At 48.7% G+C, this 17,445-nt stretch overlaps 1 protein-coding gene across 13 annotated transcripts in view; it reads right to left on the reverse strand.

The window, feature by feature from the left end:
* Positions 1 to 8,882: 8,882 nt before the first annotated feature.
* AGAP1 (ArfGAP with GTPase domain, ankyrin repeat and PH domain 1) overlaps positions 8,883 to 17,445 on the reverse strand; it is a 372,200-nt gene continuing 363,637 nt past the window's right edge. For all 13 annotated transcript variants that reach the window (XM_040560959.1, XM_040560960.1, XM_040560957.1 and 10 more), the window contains one exon: positions 8,883 to 17,283. In XM_040560959.1, coding sequence (XP_040416893.1) covers positions 17,080 to 17,283 — 204 coding nt within the window. In that variant the 3' untranslated portion in view covers positions 8,883 to 17,079. The remainder of the gene's footprint in view (positions 17,284 to 17,445) is intronic.

Consider the following 17,445-nt stretch of genomic DNA (forward strand, 5'->3'; position numbering starts at 1 on the left):
AATTAACAGCAACTTGTCTGAGCTTCAAATTAACTCCCAATGATTAATTCTGATGGGGGGGTCTGAAGAATAGCTCGTCCTAATAGGCACTGGCCTCTGATGCTGTTTGAAATTAATACACTTCCCCTTTGGCTGCCGGCTTTAATCCAAGGTTGGGTTTTGACATCACTATATTTGTTGTTACAATAAATTCCTCTTACATCTGCAGATCAAATAATTGCGCTGCTCGGGGAGTGCGGCAGGAACACCGGCCTGCTCCGAGCAGCCCTGGCTTGGAGGGGGGAAAAAAAAACCCTAATCCACCCCAATCCCCCTGGGAGCACCCCCTTATATCACCCCATACATTGCCCCATAGGGCGATGCCTTTCGGTGGTCAGCAGTGGGACGTGGCTGCAGGAGGGACGCCCTCTCCGGCAGCTCTCCCCCTCACTCTTAACTAAGACATCACTGCTTTTAAATGCCCCCCCCCCCCACCCCGAAATATCCTCCCCAAGCCCCCCACCAGGTGGGCAGCTCGGGGGGAGCCTGGCCGGGCATGTCAGGGCTGCCCCAGGGGGGCACAGCTGCTCCCTGGGAAGGGGAAGGGGGGCACCCACCGCCGCCTTCCGTCTTGTTTCTGTTTGTGTTGACTTAATTGGTTTAATTATTTCAGCTGGGACTGGGCAAGGGGAGGCTTTGTGCCTTTTACCTGCTCCTCCGGCCCCCGGGGGACGAGAGCTGACCCCGCTGGCAACAGGAGACCCTTTGGGGGGGGGCTGAGCCTGGCGGAGCAGAGAGATGGATGGGGGGGTCCAGAGGGATGGGAAAGGGGGTCTGGAGAGGTGGGAAAGGGGACCTGGAGAGGTGGGAAAGAGGGTCAAGAGAGATGTGCAAGGGGGTCTACTGGGAACCGAGCACTCCAAGGACTGAGCATCTCACGCATCCCCAAATGTGTGGCACCCATGAGAGATTCTATCCTGGGATGTCTGGCCCCTGGGGGTGTCACCTCCTCCGGGAGGGCCAAGGCACAGCGAGGGGTCCCCCCACGTTTCCACGGGGCCGTAACCATCTTCATTTGCTTCCCCTTCTGCCGCGGCCGTGAGAGCGATGAGGCCGGCAAGCGGGCGTGAATGCAAATCGCGCTGCCGCCGTCATAAAGCACCCGGCACCCTGACACACAAAAGCAACACCATATGCACGAAGACAACCTGTATGAATTATAAATTGCATCATAAAAATTGATTGCCTGCCCCAACCCTTCGGAAACCGTGCGGTGGGGCAGGGGGTGCGGGGGGGGGGGGGGGCTCTCCCCATCCAGGGGCGAATCCCCCCCATGGCACAGAGGGAGGGGAACCGCTGCTGGGCTGCCCGAAACCCCACAGGGGTGCCGGGTCCCTTCCTGTCCCCCCCCCCCAGCTGCCACGGGCCGCCCCTCGCTTGCTCTTTTCTCCCTCCCGCTATGCCCGGCCCATAGAGAGCCTTAATCTATTTATTTCAAGCCACTTCATCCTCTCTCACGCTTTTGTCCCGGCCCCAGCCTCTGGCTTTGTGGCAGGACCGCTGAGGTTTTAAAAGCCCCTTCCCCTATAGTTTGAGGTCTCCTTGCCTGCCTGAATTACAATGGATAAAACAGGATTACACTGACCTGATCCTATTAAACCCGCCAATCGATCTGTGCCGCCCTCCCTCCGGCTCTGCAAACTTACTCACAAAACTTTCCCCGGCCGGGGCTCAGCCCGGGAGCGCAGAAGCAAAAGGGATGTGTTTGCTATCGGGCCTGCTGGAGGAAGGCGAGGTGGAGGCTTTTTGGGGGGGATGGAGGCTTTTTGGGGGGATGGAGGCTTTTTTTTTCGGAGCCACAGGGATTTTAATGCCCTGCTTTTCAGCTCCTGGTGAGAAACGCATCATTTTCCCCATCCCATGGGGTGCCCCAACTCCCAGCCCCAGCTGAAAATACAGGAGTAAATCCAGATAAATAACACAGAAAGGGGCATTTTAGCTGCAAGCAGCTCCCTGAGCCTTTGCCTGCTGATGCCCCGCTTCCCTTTGCGCACAGGGGACTGTGTAACCAGCACGGGCAGGCTGAATTTGGGGGGGGGGGTCCTTCCCCTCCCGACCCCTCATAGAGGAAAAAAGCCATCAGGAGAGGAGCTCACGCCTGCACCAGGCAGCCCAGGCTTAATGACATTTCCTCGTCAGCGGGTGTAGGGACGAAATCTGCGGCGCTGAGTTAGTCCCTGCCAGCGGACGGCTGCTCGGCATCGCCCCGGTGCCGGGGCACGGCACCATCTGCGGAGGAACGAGCGCCTGGGATTAATCCCCGATGTCCCCGGGGAAAATAATGATGAGGCAGGGGGCTCATCGAGAAATGGCAGTAAAACATGGGGTGTTTGCGCCGACCCGCAAGGACGGCTGGGTGAGCAACAAGGGGCCTGAATTAGCGGCAAGGGGTCTATCGCCGGCACCAGGGGGCAACTTTAAAGCCCAAATCCTATTAATTAACAGAGAGAAAGGCAAATGGGGGACTCCCATTTATAATTTTCTGGGAGCATGTTACCGACAGTGAGGAACTCGAGCTTGCAGGGTGAAAAAGCATTTCTGTGTGCCCAGCTGCACACCGAGCCACCTTGAGGTCCCTCCAATACCCCAAAACTGGCATCCCGAAAAGGGGCATCAGCACGGGTTTATTTTTTAAAAGGTAACAAAACCTGTTGTGCTGGGAAAATGGGGTGAAAAAAATGCATCTGCCCAAGCTTTAAGCTTGCTGTTTTCCTTCTACCTGTGGTCCTTTGAGGGACAGCTGTTCCTGCCGAGGAAGCATCCAAGCTGCTGACTGACAAGGAAAACGTGTGTACAGTCCCCAAAGGCTCTGAGAGCTGTCGGTCTGCCTTGCTGGCATTGCCAGAACAGCCAAAAGAAGCTATGGGGATGGATGTACGGGATAAAAGTAATAGTGTTTTGCTAGCCAAAGCCAAGCAGCTGGCTTCTTCGGGCAACATCTTGCTCCCCAGCATCCCCTCGTGAGCATCCACGCAGCATCCTTGGGTCCCTTCTACTGAGACCCTGGGACCCCTGTGCCCATGGGGCTCATCCTGCAAGGACAGCACAGACCTCCCAAAAACCACCACAGCTTGTGGAGGTGGCACCGAGCCCTGAACATTTACAAATAGCCTGTTCCTTGCTGAGAAGCCACTTGGGCTTTTATGAACGTCATTATGTCCGCAGCCTAATCATATCTATCAAAAACGTTGCCTTTCTGAATTATGGTAATGGTCATTTTTAAGACACACATCTGTATTTTTTTTAAGCAGATGCTCGGCTCCGAAGCCCACAACTGCTATTTCTCCCCCTCCCCAATTATTTTCATATTTCAACATTTCCAAAGCGGCAATAACTTCCCATGAAAGAAGGGTAATAGGAAGTCTCTCTAAGAGAAATTGTTAATTTGGGATTTATAAAGGACTTTCCTTAATGAATAATAGTTGAGATCGATCTGTCTTCCTGCCTCATTCTGCAAAGTAACATTTGTAAAGTAAGGTGATCCCAATTACTCCCTCTAATAACTGTCTCCATTCGGCAAGAGATTTCAGAGAGGCGCCGAAGGAAGCCTGCGCTCCTGCAGTGCTGATGCATCCACTGGGGCTTCCCAGCCCTGCTGACACCATGACCCCATTGTCCCAGCTCCGAAACCCCCTGGGGGGGTGCCCGTGCCCCCCCCCCCCGAGAGGAGTGGCTGCAGACCCTCTCTGTACCCTTGGTTGCATTTTGGGAGCGAGATTCACGCCCCTCGTGCAGGAAGAAATGGCCCAATTATTGTCCCTATGTGCCTTCGTGGGGAGAAAAATGGGTGCTAAAGGGCTCTTTAATCAACGGGAGAAAAGCCGGGTGAGAATCAATGCAGGCAGCTCAACCCAGGCAGATTCAAATTAGAAGCAAGGCTTTTTTTCCTGCTTTTTGCTTAAAATATGGAGGTCCATTAAAGATCAGAGCCAAACAGCAAGGCAGGGGTTCCCCACCCTAGGGGTCTGCAGCTCAGGGCCCGCTGCCTTTCGGGGAGGGATGCTTGAGCCAGACCTGGGGCTTGCCATGGCAAGTGCTTCCTCCGGCAGGTTTGCCATTTTTCCCCTTTCTTTCTCTCGCTTGGTGCCGCCACAACCGCGCGTCCTCATCCTGCACCAGGGGCTGGGGGCTGGAGGGACAGGAGCTGGGGTTGGTCTGGGTGGGCGTGGCGATGGAAGGGACCTTTCAGCCCTTTTCAGCATTGAAAATGCCACTTTGCTAATGTGTCCTGCTTCAACAGCTCACCCAGGAGAGGGACTGGCACCCTCATGCCCATTTCTCCTTGTCCTGGGCAAGAGATCCTGAGTCAGCCCAAGGATGCTCCAGCAAACCCAAGGGATGCTGATGCGACGTTCCTGGCATTAATTCCAGGGGAAAAGAAAAAATTCCAGCAAATCCCCCCTCTTTAAATAAATAAATAAAAAAAAAAATAAACTCTTTTATGTTGTCTTCATGCACCCAGAAGAAACTAAGAAGAATGAGTTGTATGACTCCTGCTTTAGGTCACTTTCAAAAAGAGGGGACCCACGGATGACGCCGTCTTGGTGCTGTCCCTGCCACAAGGAGGATTTGGGATGTTCCCTGAGTGCCCTGCTGGTGTGCAAAGGGCAGAGTGTGTCCCTTTTCTGTCCTCGTCTGCAGGCAGCAGGCTGGGAAGCCACACGCTGAAGTCCAGGCACCGGGCATCTCGTTGCCCTGCTGCCCGTGCCGGCCTTGTGGCTGCAGAGGCTTTGCCAGCTCCGAGCACTGGAAAGGGCAAAACCCTGTCATATTTGTTCACCTGGCATGAACCTTGGCGTGGCAGCCAGTAAATAAATTGGAACCATCTCCAGACCTGATTAGCTTGCTAATTAAGCTCGGTTACAGGGAGATCTGCAGTCAATCAGCCAGGCCGTGAGCAGTCCACACGCGGAGTGGAAGCAGCAGACGCGTCTCTGTTCTGGGAGAGGGCAGCTCGTGGAGGAAGGTGGCACCAACATCCCCTTTTTTCGGCAGTGCTTGGAGCTGGGGGGTCTGTGCCAGAGCCTTTGCAGCCCCCGGGCTCCTGCCCCGTGATGTGGGGGGAGATTGCACCTCAATGCTTCGGCCCCAGGTCTGCTGGCAACGCGCTCCCTTTCTGGTCCACAAACTGAGAAACTGCAAAATGCCTCCAAAAAGGGTCCATTCAGGATGCAAAATCTCAAAGAGGGCCCTTTTGGGAGGATAAACACAGGGGTATGGGGTGATTTTGTTGGCCGGGCCTGGCTGTTTCCCCCTTTTCCTGTGGATCTACTTACCTGCTGCTTGCCGGCTCGTTCCTGTTCCCTCCTGCACCCCACCAACATTTTGGGGACCCAGGACCTGTCTCCAGACTCGTGCCCACCCGCTGTCATCAGAGCAGGGCGAGGTGTTTTGGCACTCAGGGGCCTTCTCGCCCCCTCCAGCTGCAGCTGCCGGTGGGCACTGGGTGCTGGGTTTTCTCTCTTCCACATCCTCCCTCCGTCTCTGGCAACTCGAAGCCATTTGGGCTCCCAGCCCCTGTTTCATCAGATGAAAATACCCGGCCTTCCATTTCCACTCATCCTCAGAAATGATGTGAACTGTGTGTCCCCGTGCCAAGACGACAATAAATGATTATTTTCCGCTATGAAGGTGATCAGGAGGTACTCTCCTGGTGGAGCAACAAGCAGCCCCGCGTGTTGGCAGCAGCGATGCTGAGCCGTTTCCTAAAGGTAAGTCGCAGTCCCTGGGAGCTCGACGTTAATTCCCCGAGCACGGGAACAGCCCCGCAGAGGGTTTTGCAGCGCCTCATCCCCCATAGTTCCTGCACACAAAGCCTTTTCCTTGCTTTAGCCCCTCTTATCCTCTCTTTGGCAAAGGCAAGGAGACTCCCTGGCTTAAAAACAAACAGGTCTGGCAATGGAGAGGTAGGTCGGGGCAGTATGCAAATAAATAAGTGCTAATTGCTGGCAGTGGCACCGCGTGTCAAGCACAGTTATTGCGACCACATTTATTGGCCAATTAAGGGCTTTACTGGACATTAGGCGAGATAAATTACTGCCTGGTGGGTTTCCCAGTACTGGCATGGAGGGAAAGGGGTTTGTGGTTTTCCTGCCACACATTTGGTGGTTTCACCAGGAGAAAATGCATTTCCCCTCCTAGGAACCCGTGCAGTCCCCTAATCCTACTCTGGGCATCGGTCAGGTGGGAATTGCAGGGGGGGATCCCTCATCAGGGCGACACCACGCCACTTACTGATCCTCCTGCCTCTGAGCGGCCACAGAAACGAGGGAGAGAAGGGAAGGGGTGAAGGGATGAGCTCGGCCACAGGCGAAGCTGTACTCAGGAGTGCTTTGTGCTGGACACGCTGCTCCCAGCCCAAATTTTGTCAGGGTTTCCATGGCCAGGGAACAACCAGCAGCACTGGACACCACATCCAGCCTCTGCTGCCCAGTCTTTGGGCAATTCTGGGCATGAGTGGCTGGGGAACACGTAGCAAAGGCACCATAAAATCTTATTTTATGCCCTTCCCCAGCACTGTTTTTGGCCACAACTGGAGGAAAAGCCCCAGTGGGGGTGGATGTGTCTCTTTGAGGATCCACCCCTGGAGACGCCTCTCACCTGATTTTTTTCATGAAGTGTAAAATGTTTGCTTTTGTGTGTCTCAGAAAAACTGCCAGGTTTGAGTGAGGTTGGGCCTTTCCTGGAAAACAAAGCTGGAGGCAGCTCCTTCTGCCTCCTGCCGTTCATCTCATCTTCTTGCTCCCCCTGCACCAGTTTGGATTGCTGTTAAGGAACAAATAAAGAACAGGAAAAATGCCAAGGGAATGATTTTAAATGAAATGAATGCATGCAGTACCTACGGAGCAACACTTCTGGGCTCTGGAGAAGGTTTCTTCAGTGACTGCTCCCAGGCTCCATCAAAGCTAATCCTTGGTAGGAAAGGGTAGGGAGACACAGTAAGGCCTCATGGCAGAGCAGCCACAAGGTCTCTACAGTAATTACTGCTTTGTTCTTAAAAAAATAAAATATATATGTATATATATATAAAGTGTCCCCTCTACTTCTGTTACGGGAGGCAATAGTTTTCTTTCAACATCTCTCTCCGACCTCTGTTGCCTTCCAGTAGAATATTTTTCTTTTCTTCCACGGTATCTGCGAATGCCACCAGCTGAGAGCATTGCAGGGGTACACAGGGGTGGGATCAGGGTAGGTGGGAAATGAGGGAATTAAAGACAGCCTCAAAGCTGCTCAGGCATCCCTGGCACCGGGCTATTCCGTAAGAATTCAGACCTTAGGAGGGCTGTTGCAGAGAGCAGCCAGACACGCTCACGGCAAAATCACAGCTACAGCCCTTTAGGGGGGTGATGGAGGGGAGGGCTGACGATCCCTAGGGAAAGCACTACTGCAGCCTTACACCTAGGGGGAATCCAAAGCAAGCTCTCACGCTCGAAGTTCCCGTTTCAAATTCTGAAGGGCAGAAGACAAGGCACCCACCTCTTGCTTCAGTGGTGGTTTGACACGCGACGGGGTTAAACACGGTGGGAAAACCTTGCGAGAACAAAGCCTGCACAACAAAACAGCGATGTAACCCCAAAACACACTTGGAAAAAGAAAGAAAAAAAATCCACAAGCAGTCCTGCAGTTTTTCATCCCCCACGCTGCTGGCACAGCCTCCCTGGAGCACTTTGAGAATTGGAGAGAAGGAAAGGAAAGAGAAAACCTCCCCAAACCCCAAACAAGTCTCCAACAGATGGCTACAGAACTGGCGACTCCTCGCAAGTACCAGCAGACATAAAACATACAGCCACAGGCACTGTTTTTTTGCCCTTGTCATAGCTCTACTCATTGCCGAACATCCCAAAATTTCTCCATGTTTTATAAGCTGGGACAAGCACAGGTGGCCTAACTGGAGCACTGGCTGTCTTGTTTCATGGTGCCCGTATGGACCTTAAAATCTTCCATTTCTTTCTTCACCCCTGAAGCCACCTTCCTTTTTTTTTTCTTTTTTTTTTTTCTTTTTTTCCCATTAATAGCATTTTTTTAATACTGAATTTTATGTTATTCTCTACTAACCTTGATGATATTTAACCAAAATGCCACTCAACTCTTGCCTTATGTGGGTTTCCCATCCCCCCAGTGCTGCCAACCATTGCCAAACTTCTGAGACCCTCTGGTCCCCCCAGCCCTGCCCTGGTTCCCACCTCGCAGCCTTCTGCCCAATGTTTTCTGCTCTCCTCGGGCCTTTTTCCATTCCCCACTTCTTCTCACGACGTACCATGGCACAGATCCTTAACAGCGTAAATAAATGTCAGTCGGGTGCCCTTTGTTCGGTGCTTTAAATGACTGGTTCGGAGGAGCCTAATGGAGAGCCATGATTTTCCTTCAAAGAAGTGATTAGACCATACCATACCATGACCTTAAAGATGTTTTATTATTCTTATTTTAAATGATCATTTCAACCAATTTAGCAGATACAGATGTAACCGTTACTGGCCTAATTCCTTGGATCTCCTCCAGAGACTCTTAAAGCCTAGGTGCAACATTTACTACTCTCCCTTCCTCTGGGAGAATAACTGTTTCTAATGAAAGCTCGCGTATTTTTGCTGGGAGATCTGTCATCTAGTTCATAAGCACTTTCAGAACTCTTAGATATACACCATTACAGCCTGGTGACTTATTGCTTTTTAATTTATCAATTTGCACCATTACCAGCTCTTCTGACATCCCAGGTCTCAGGTAATACTTCATCTTTATTACTGGCAAAGAGTGACAGGATCTCATCATTAATACTGCGAGGAAGTAGGGCCAGGGCAGGTATCTCTCAATAACACCGCGATGAAGACTCAAGCAAAGAACAAAGCTGTGACGAACAAGTTTTCTTGTCTTTATTAGAAAGAGACCTATACAATATAGCAGTCTCCCTCTGCAGTACTTTACAACTTTTTTTCCTTTTTTATTTATTTATTTTTATTCAGAATACTGTACAGCTGACACAAAAATCTCAACGCGAAGAGAGAGTAAAGGGAAACATAATACAGACTGGCATACTTAATCAAAACAAAATCATATGAAACAACAAGCAAAGTGAAATGTTTGTCAATTGTTTTAATTACAGTACAAACAATATAAATAAAGCATCGAGTCATTGTAAAACAAACTTGCTGAATGAGGTAATATAAAAACAACAACAAAAGACGTATTTTTTAATAATTTCCACACTGTCTTGTCATCATTTATACATTACTATTTACAGAAACAGAAAAAACAAACAAACAAAACAAACAAACAAAAAAAAACCCAACAAACCTTGCTATAAAGTCTGCCATGTGCTAGGTATCTTCTGCCTCTACCCCAAACACAGTTCTCAGGTGTCCCTACTCACCTGGGCTCCCTTTCTCCCCATCCTAACCAGGAACACAAACATCACAAAGCAGAAAAATGGAAAGACCTGGGGGCTAAACATGCGTGAACGTGACATCTAGCCATGTGGTCGGTCACAGGGTGAGAAGGAACACAAAGAAACAGAGCACACATCCATTTCCAAGCGGTGATGATGCTGGTTCCCGAAACAAAGGTGCTGGCTAGGACTGCACACCAAACCACGGCCCCACTGAAACCAAACTCCAACTTCAGCTAGGTTGGGACACAGCACTTTATGCGTCCGGGCCCGATTCTGCCTCTCCCAAACAGCTTTGCCTCGGGTTTGGCAAAGCATTTGGGGATATGTTCAAATCCCGGTGAAGTCGAGAGGTTTAACGTAGCTGCAGAATTAGGCCTGTGGTGATCCTGAGCCAGAGACATCAAGGTGAGAGAACGCAAAGGAAACACACAAAACGAGCCCTCGAGTTTTAAAAGACACTCCTCCCCAAAGCCCTGCAGTGTGTGCACCCATCTGTACGAGCTGTGCACAAGTGAAAAATGCTCACGAGGTTACACGAGTACATGAGAACTGGACCAAATGCACGGGGCCCATTGTGGACCCCTGGAAAGTTTGTATTTCCCCAGAGAAAAGGGCTGTGCTTTTAGAGGACCAACATCTTATTCTCCCTGTGGACTGGCAAAATGATGCCAGTGGATTCAATAGGTCTTGAATCCACATGAAACTCTGTGGATACATAAGAAAAAAATGCTCAGAGGAGTTTTCAACAGCACCCGCACCTCCCTGGCACACCCAGCTGTGTTTTCCACCATAAATACCTTGCCTAGCTCCAGCAAACAGTCCTCTGCGTGCCGACCCTGCCTTATCCCTATCAATGTCCCCCAGTATGACCCTAAACCAAGAGCAGGAGTAGCAAGGGCACGTGCAACAGCTGGCCAGGCTTTGCTGGACCCCTCGCTACGCACAAAGCTTTAGCACGCATTAGCTGATGCTCATGGCTCCCTCAAAGCAACATTTTGGGGCCCCAAACACCTGGGGAAGGACCACTTGGTGCTCCTCAGAAACGTCTCACTGCATGTCCTCTTCTCCAGCGACCCCATTTGGCCACGCATGACCCAAAAAACACCATTGAAGAAGCTACAGGAGGGCAGCCCGCCGGGCCCGCACTTAAATTCAGCAGGTAAGCTGAGGCTGGAGCAAATGTACGGAAAAGAAAGGGCCTCCGAGCAGCACGTCTTCTGTCCTTTTCACTTCTGCATCTCCTTCCAGCACCAGCTCCCACCCCGAAGCAAGGTGGCTATTTCAGTCCCGGTAGGCAAGTTAAAGGGCTTCACAAGTTGGGTGTTGCCATCTGAACGAGCTATGGTTTTGCTCTGAGCCAGGTTATCTCATGAGTCCTGAGCATTTGATGGCTTTCAAGAGCCACAGTGAGCCCTTACCTCCTATTCCTGCCTCTCCCTGTCCTCTGAGCCGGCACCCCCGCCCTGTGTGTACCTCCTGTGCTCCAGAAAATGGCTGGCTGAGTTAAATTGGGAAACTTGCCCATTTCTAAACATCTACCTGAACACTGGGCTCTAGCTACAGGTTTTGAGTCACATGTAAATGTGCGCACGGACACTTACAAATTGCTAAGAGCAGTATGTAGAGCATATATGCATATACATACACACACATGCCAAATGCAGAGCACTAAATTTTAGGTACTCCTGCTGGTACACCCATATGACACTGCGTTACCGTTGGACTCAAGCCACCCTCGCTGCACTTCATCACTGATTCAACCCAACCTCTTCACTTCCAGACGGGGGAACCAAAACCCTCCCTCACTCCTACCAAAGATTGGGTGCTACCACGTCTGCTGTTGGGGTTTTATTCCCTCCACCTTGCAATTCGGGAGGACCAGGAAAGTGTTTTCAGCTACCCAAGAGGAGCTGGGACTGCTCCAAGGTCCCCATGCGGTTGCACTCATGGTATTTGGTTATCCTAACCACAGGCAGAGGGAGGTGAGAAAGACGGAAGAATGGGAAGTTCTCAGACACAAAACACTGATTGGCTCCGTAAAACGTGGCGTGCACAAAATAGCTGATGGTGCATTCACTGCCAGCAAGCAACACGGTCATCCCAAACGCATGCCATTAGACCTCTACAAGCCCCCCACCCCCCTCCACGCTTTGTACATAATACAAAAATTACGAGCTCTGAAGCACTGCAAAATAGTCAACTCTTAGTACTGGAAGCAAACACACGTCCAGCAGTTCATGGCCAAGAGAAAGCTGAAGCTTTGCATGTCAGCAGAGCTGACCACTACCACGTGAATATGCTACAGAGATTTGAGAGAGATGCGGACATGTAAGAAGAGGCTAAAACTGCTGAAATGTACAAAGACATTCGTCTTTCATCTGCCCAGAAACAAAAGTCCCCCAGACACTCAGGGAACAAGAGTAAACTACGGGAGTTAACTCACCCGCATATTGCTGTCGCCTGAAACGAAACACAGGGGCCTAGATTACCAAAGGTATGACTAGTGACTTGTGGCTCTTAAAAAAACAACAAACAAAAGCCATCTTATTTTCAGAAATCATGCAATCCTTTTCCCAAAACAAGAACTATTCACAGCTCTGGAAAATCTTGGCCAACCCCCCCCACCCTCTATTTAAAATGTGAGATGGATTCAGTCAACTCAAGATAGCTGTCAGAGATGAGATCACCAAATATCCACTTTAAAAACTGGCCCATGATAAACAACAAAACAAAACCTAGAATATCGCAGTACAACAGACCTACCTACCTATACCTTTGGATAGTTTGCTCTATTACCTCTATATTTTTTTTAAAACAGGAGATATCCTTTGAATAAAACCATTTAAACCAACCTTCTTTTTGTAACTTAGAACTTAAGAAGTCAAAATTCATTGCAGGACCTTTTGTGTTTTTTTGTTTTGTTTGTTTGATTTTGGTTTTTACTTTGCTCAAAAAGAATTTTAATCTGGAGTGAGCTTTCTTTTGCTATGCAGCAGACACAAGAATAGCCCAAACTTTTCTCCGCAATATGTTTTACCCCAAAATCAACCAAAATGGAAGGCGATGTTGAAGTGAGGATCCGAGACTAACAGCCAGAGATCCCATGTGCTAATAACTGCAGCAGGCATCAGAGGGGAAACAAAGAGTCTTGACGATGAATTGCGATGGGCAAGCTCTCGTGTATCCACACAAACTGCCCCACGTTTGGTCCCCAACACTTTCCTTCTTCGCCTTGAGTACCTCCCGGCACAATGCACATTTGTTCCCTGTTAAGGTGCAAACACGGCTCCCCGAGACATTTGTAGAGGGCCCTTTCAGAGTCCTCGTGTGAAATCTGTGCTTGTCTCCACTACTACTACTTTACACTAGAAACTACAAATTACTTCATTTTTCATGATCTCCATACAAATATAAAAGATGAAGCTATCCGAAAATCGCATCAGCTAATTACACTACATTACAGTGCTGGAGATCATCGCTACGAGTGTATCTGCACTCACACCTCTATGCCTTTCCCTACGTTACTCAGCTTCCTCTTGCCAGGGGAAATCTCCAAGTGCAGCTAAAGCCTCTTGCACTAACACATAATTTAGGGAAATGCGGAAAGACAGCAAGGTAAACAATATTAATGTTTACACAGTTATTATACACTACGCCCAAGTAGAAATGCTTAAAAACCCTCTCTCCTTTTCAATAGCTCATCTGGCTTTCCGAGCTGTGCCTAGCTCAGGAGATGCCAAGTCATGCCAGAAATAGCTATTTTTTTCTGCCCCGTTTCAGCAACGAAACTGGAAATCTGGTAATGAGAGCCCCTGGCCAAATCTCTGCACTGGCGAGACCCTGAATTTTCTGAAGGTTGGATCTTATCTCTTCACAAATAGCGAGGAAAAAGTAAAGCCTCCTGAAGTCCTGGAATACCGAGGTTCAGGTGCCGGGTACAACACATCCGACTCATCTCCGCTCTAGGCAATTAGCCTCGTGTCAATAGCAGGGAAGTGCTGATGTTAGTAGCTAAGGCTCACTCACTCCTAGGGTTGTAGTCATGGTGGATAAAGTGCAGAGCAAGTGGGATTCAAAAGTATTTGGGATCATGCAAAGGGTTAAATGGGGCACTCGGTGAGAACCACTGCCACAAACTCCATTTTCTGAGAAAACAGCAACAGATTTAGCTAGCATGTTTCTGCTGGGATTTCTTATTGACTGGATTTCAATTTGTTTTTAATTTGCTCATAACATGCTCAAAGGGCGTAAACAGCCTGGCAAGTGGGTTTCATAAAAGCAACAAGAGGGGCTAGACACGAGATGAGGAACAGAAAACGGACAGGTTAACAGAGTGGGAGCAACGGGAACAACTCCTGCAGGTTCTCAAAGCGCCGATACTGGTGCCACACCTGGGCGGCTTCAAGAACATCCTTTGCAAAGTGCAAACGCATCCCCTGAAAAGCACACAGAGCCCCGAGACCTTGTCTCTCTCCTGCTGGCCAGAGCTGCGTGGAGAGGGAAATCCATGGTTGAGAAAAAAACCCGAGCCATCAAAGCCTGCCTCCGTGTTTCCCACCACCACAGGCGCACGGTTCTTTGGCTCCCAGGGGTTTGGGTGTCCTCCCTGCAGACCCCCAGGCGTCTGGGGAGGCCACCATGTAGCCTACAAAAGCAAGGCTTCAGCATCATCACTGCTGATGTGTATGTGTCCAAGGGAAAGCTTTGTTTAGGTTAAAAGCAAGTGTTACCACTTGATTAAAGTATGAGGTTATTAGTTGGCTAGCCAGGATACATCATTTTTCCTGTAATACAGTGGAATTCCCTTTCCTAAAAAAAATTATTTTTTAAGGTTCACCTTCAGAAAGTATTTATGAAAGGAGTGTACCTGAAATCTGCACGGCAGCCTGGCTGCCCTTGTCTCTCAAACATCGCTCCCAGCCTCGTAGGAGGAAGGTGGCCCAAAGAGAACATTAGGTACAGAAAACATTTTCAGCTCTGATACGGAACATGCATTGAGAACTTATTTGTGGCAAATTCGCTGACAATGTGTTTGAAATGTCGGACTTGATTCTCCGATAGATATGTGCTTGATGTTCCCAGGGGAGCAGCGGGCAGCTGGCACCTCTGGGCACACGAGCAGCAGTTCCTGAATCCCCCCGCATCCCCTGGTGCAGGTGTAAGGCTTGTGAGCACTGGGACGCGGTGGGCTCCGAGCATCCCATTCAGCCGAACATTTAGGTGGGCTGTCCTGTCACCGTAGGACCACCCATCAGTACCAAAGATCAGGGAGCTGCACGGCAATGATGGAGAAACAGCAATTACAACAGACACCTTTCCTCAAGGGAAAAAAATAATAATAAAAAAAAAACCTCCCAGCGTGAACAGAACTGGATGTAGCATTATTCTGGTGCAGCCAAAGAAAGATCTCCCTACAGCCAGAGGTCTGTACAGTAACAAGCTATAAAATGACAACACCACAGAACAGGAAAAAGCTGGTCAGTATTCTAGTTTTTCTTCACCTTGGGGCATGCTCTTCTTCCAAGATTTTATGATTTTTACACCAAATCTGTAATTTTCTGATTTTTTTTCCTTAAGATACCCTGAATACTTTTTTTTTTCCCTTCACATTTTGTCAACCTATATTTTACTTAGTGACTACTATCCCCCTCCCGTTTGGATGTCAAATGAAATACAGAGCCCCAAGGAAGAACAACACTGGAGGCTTGGGAAATACAGACGGAGCAGGTAGATTTGCAAATTACTATGCTGTGTGCACCTCACTGACTTCACATAATTGCTCCTTTGCCATCTAATTCAGTTGAGTTTTCAACTTTCTCTGTGATATGCTCTTCCCCCATCTTCACATTGCCATATGCCACTTAAAAATCACTTTTCTGTCTGCCAAAAACCTTACAGCCTGCTTCCCTGTGCCAGAATCCTAGTTTGTGGAAAATGGCAGAAGCTAGGATCTGTCTGGCAATAAGCAAAATAATAATAAAAAAAAAGCATAAAAAAAAAAATCAAATTACATATTAAAAGGTGGAATTCAAATGAACTGTCCAGGCTACTTTCACAAGCCATTTTTCTTCCAGAGAGCAGCCAAGTTCAGAGTTAGCGCAGCCATGCCCTGCCCGCCTTGGTGAAGGCTATCAATTCTGAAATTAATCAAATCTGATCTTCACACATCCAGACTATGGCTTTTTGTCTTGGCTTGTGAAAGCTTCATGCCTTCTGAAGTAAAATATATTTACAGTGCTGAGAAACAGCCTCTTTTCCTTTCTAAAAGGTCTCATACATTTTTTTTTTCATGCCAAGCGTGCCACAATCTCATTCTGATATGTTCCTCAAAGGCTTGCAATGGAAATAGGGTTCACTGCTGGGAAGATTTTCAATGTACAATGATCTGTACTCCACAGATCCTAACTAGTTGCACATGATTTAGTTCACATCCATTAAAGTTTATAAATTAACAGAGATGTCATTTTCTGTACAAAAAAATCAATGCATATTTATGATTTTTTTATTCAAATAGATTTTACATACATATAATCTAAAGACACAATACAAAATCTGTATAAGTTAGGCAATGCATCACAGGAGTGACCAAAAACTCAACACGTTTACCTTGGCAAAATGACAGAACATATTTCTGCTGGCTGAAAAAATATTAGCCTTTAATGCATTTATTAATTTTACTAAATGTACTTGAAATGTTTTTCCTTAGCAGTATTCATTATTCCTTTTTGTATTTCATAGTTACTCTTATTTATTTTTTCCATTTTGTTTTTACACCAAGGAGACTGCAGTCAAATAACACTCAGCAACTCATTTCCTCTCTTTGGACTGAAAAATTAAACAGATACTAAATTATGACAGTGAATTTAGAAAGGAGGGCTCCAAGGGCTTGAAAGAACATGTCTGAGATAATATGATGCTTCTAAGAATATTGCAATCACATCCAAGCAATCACCGAAGCGTGCCATGTAACTACCTCCTCAGCTAATATGCTTTTTTCTCCGTGATGACTAATCATGTTCTATTAAACAGCGGTAATGCTGGAAGAACTCAACTATACAAGTGTAATGAAGCCAGTATTCTCCCTGGACAGATTAGCTACAACTGATTTGACACATACCATCATAGGAGCTTCAAACCTGACAAACTCTGTGCTTGCTTCTGATTTATGCCGTCAAGCTCTTCAGAGAAGAGAATGAAATCCAGCCGTTCCGTTTGGTAGAGGTGAAATGTACTGATGTGCTTAACTGTCAGTTACGGGAAGTTACCATTGCTCCTTTCTTCTCCTCTCGCTCCCGCTCTCGTCTCCCTCCACCCCTTCCTTCCGCACTTGTAGAGCCTGTGCCCAGGGACAACCGTCCCCACGGTCCTGTGCCACGTGCTGTGTCCTAGAGAACCCACGCGCCCTCATGCGCTTCTGCTGCCCGCTTGTCATCGTCGGAGAGCTGTCACTGAAACAACTGCTTTCTCTGCAGCCCCTTTCGCTCCTTCTCACCCCCTCACGCTATCCAGATGTGCCGTTTCTGGATGGGACAGGGATGCACCGAAGGGAAAAGGGAAAAAAGGGAAGTTATCAGACTCACAGAGCAGAGCTGTGATGGGAATGGAGGAATATGAGGCTGCGGATGTAATTCAGGTCAGCAAATACACGAACAAGCTCCTCAGATGATGGTGGGCATTCTTCCGCTGCTGTTGTTTCGGTTATTGTTCTTCCTGGACAAATTTGGAGTCGCCATGAGGACGAAGCGCTCATCGGGGCAGCCGTACTGGAGGAGAACATCAATGCACTCCTGGCTGGAGGCTTGCCTGGCATAGGCCAACGCCGTGTTCCCGTGGGCATCGCGTGCCATCACGTCAACGCCATACTATATAGAAAGAAGAGATGGCGTCTGAAGCTTTGGTGCAAACACAGCATTAAAACAGAGGGAGCAAACTCGGGACAGAAGGGTTTGAATGTAACTGAGGACAAGGCTGGGGAAAGGGAGAAGAGGGACAGGGCAGGAGACCATGTAGATTCTTTGAGCATA

The sequence above is a fragment of the Cygnus olor genome, chromosome 6 (assembly GCF_009769625.2).
Source record: "Cygnus olor isolate bCygOlo1 chromosome 6, bCygOlo1.pri.v2, whole genome shotgun sequence".
In the NCBI taxonomy this organism is placed as follows: domain Eukaryota; kingdom Metazoa; phylum Chordata; class Aves; order Anseriformes; family Anatidae; genus Cygnus; species Cygnus olor.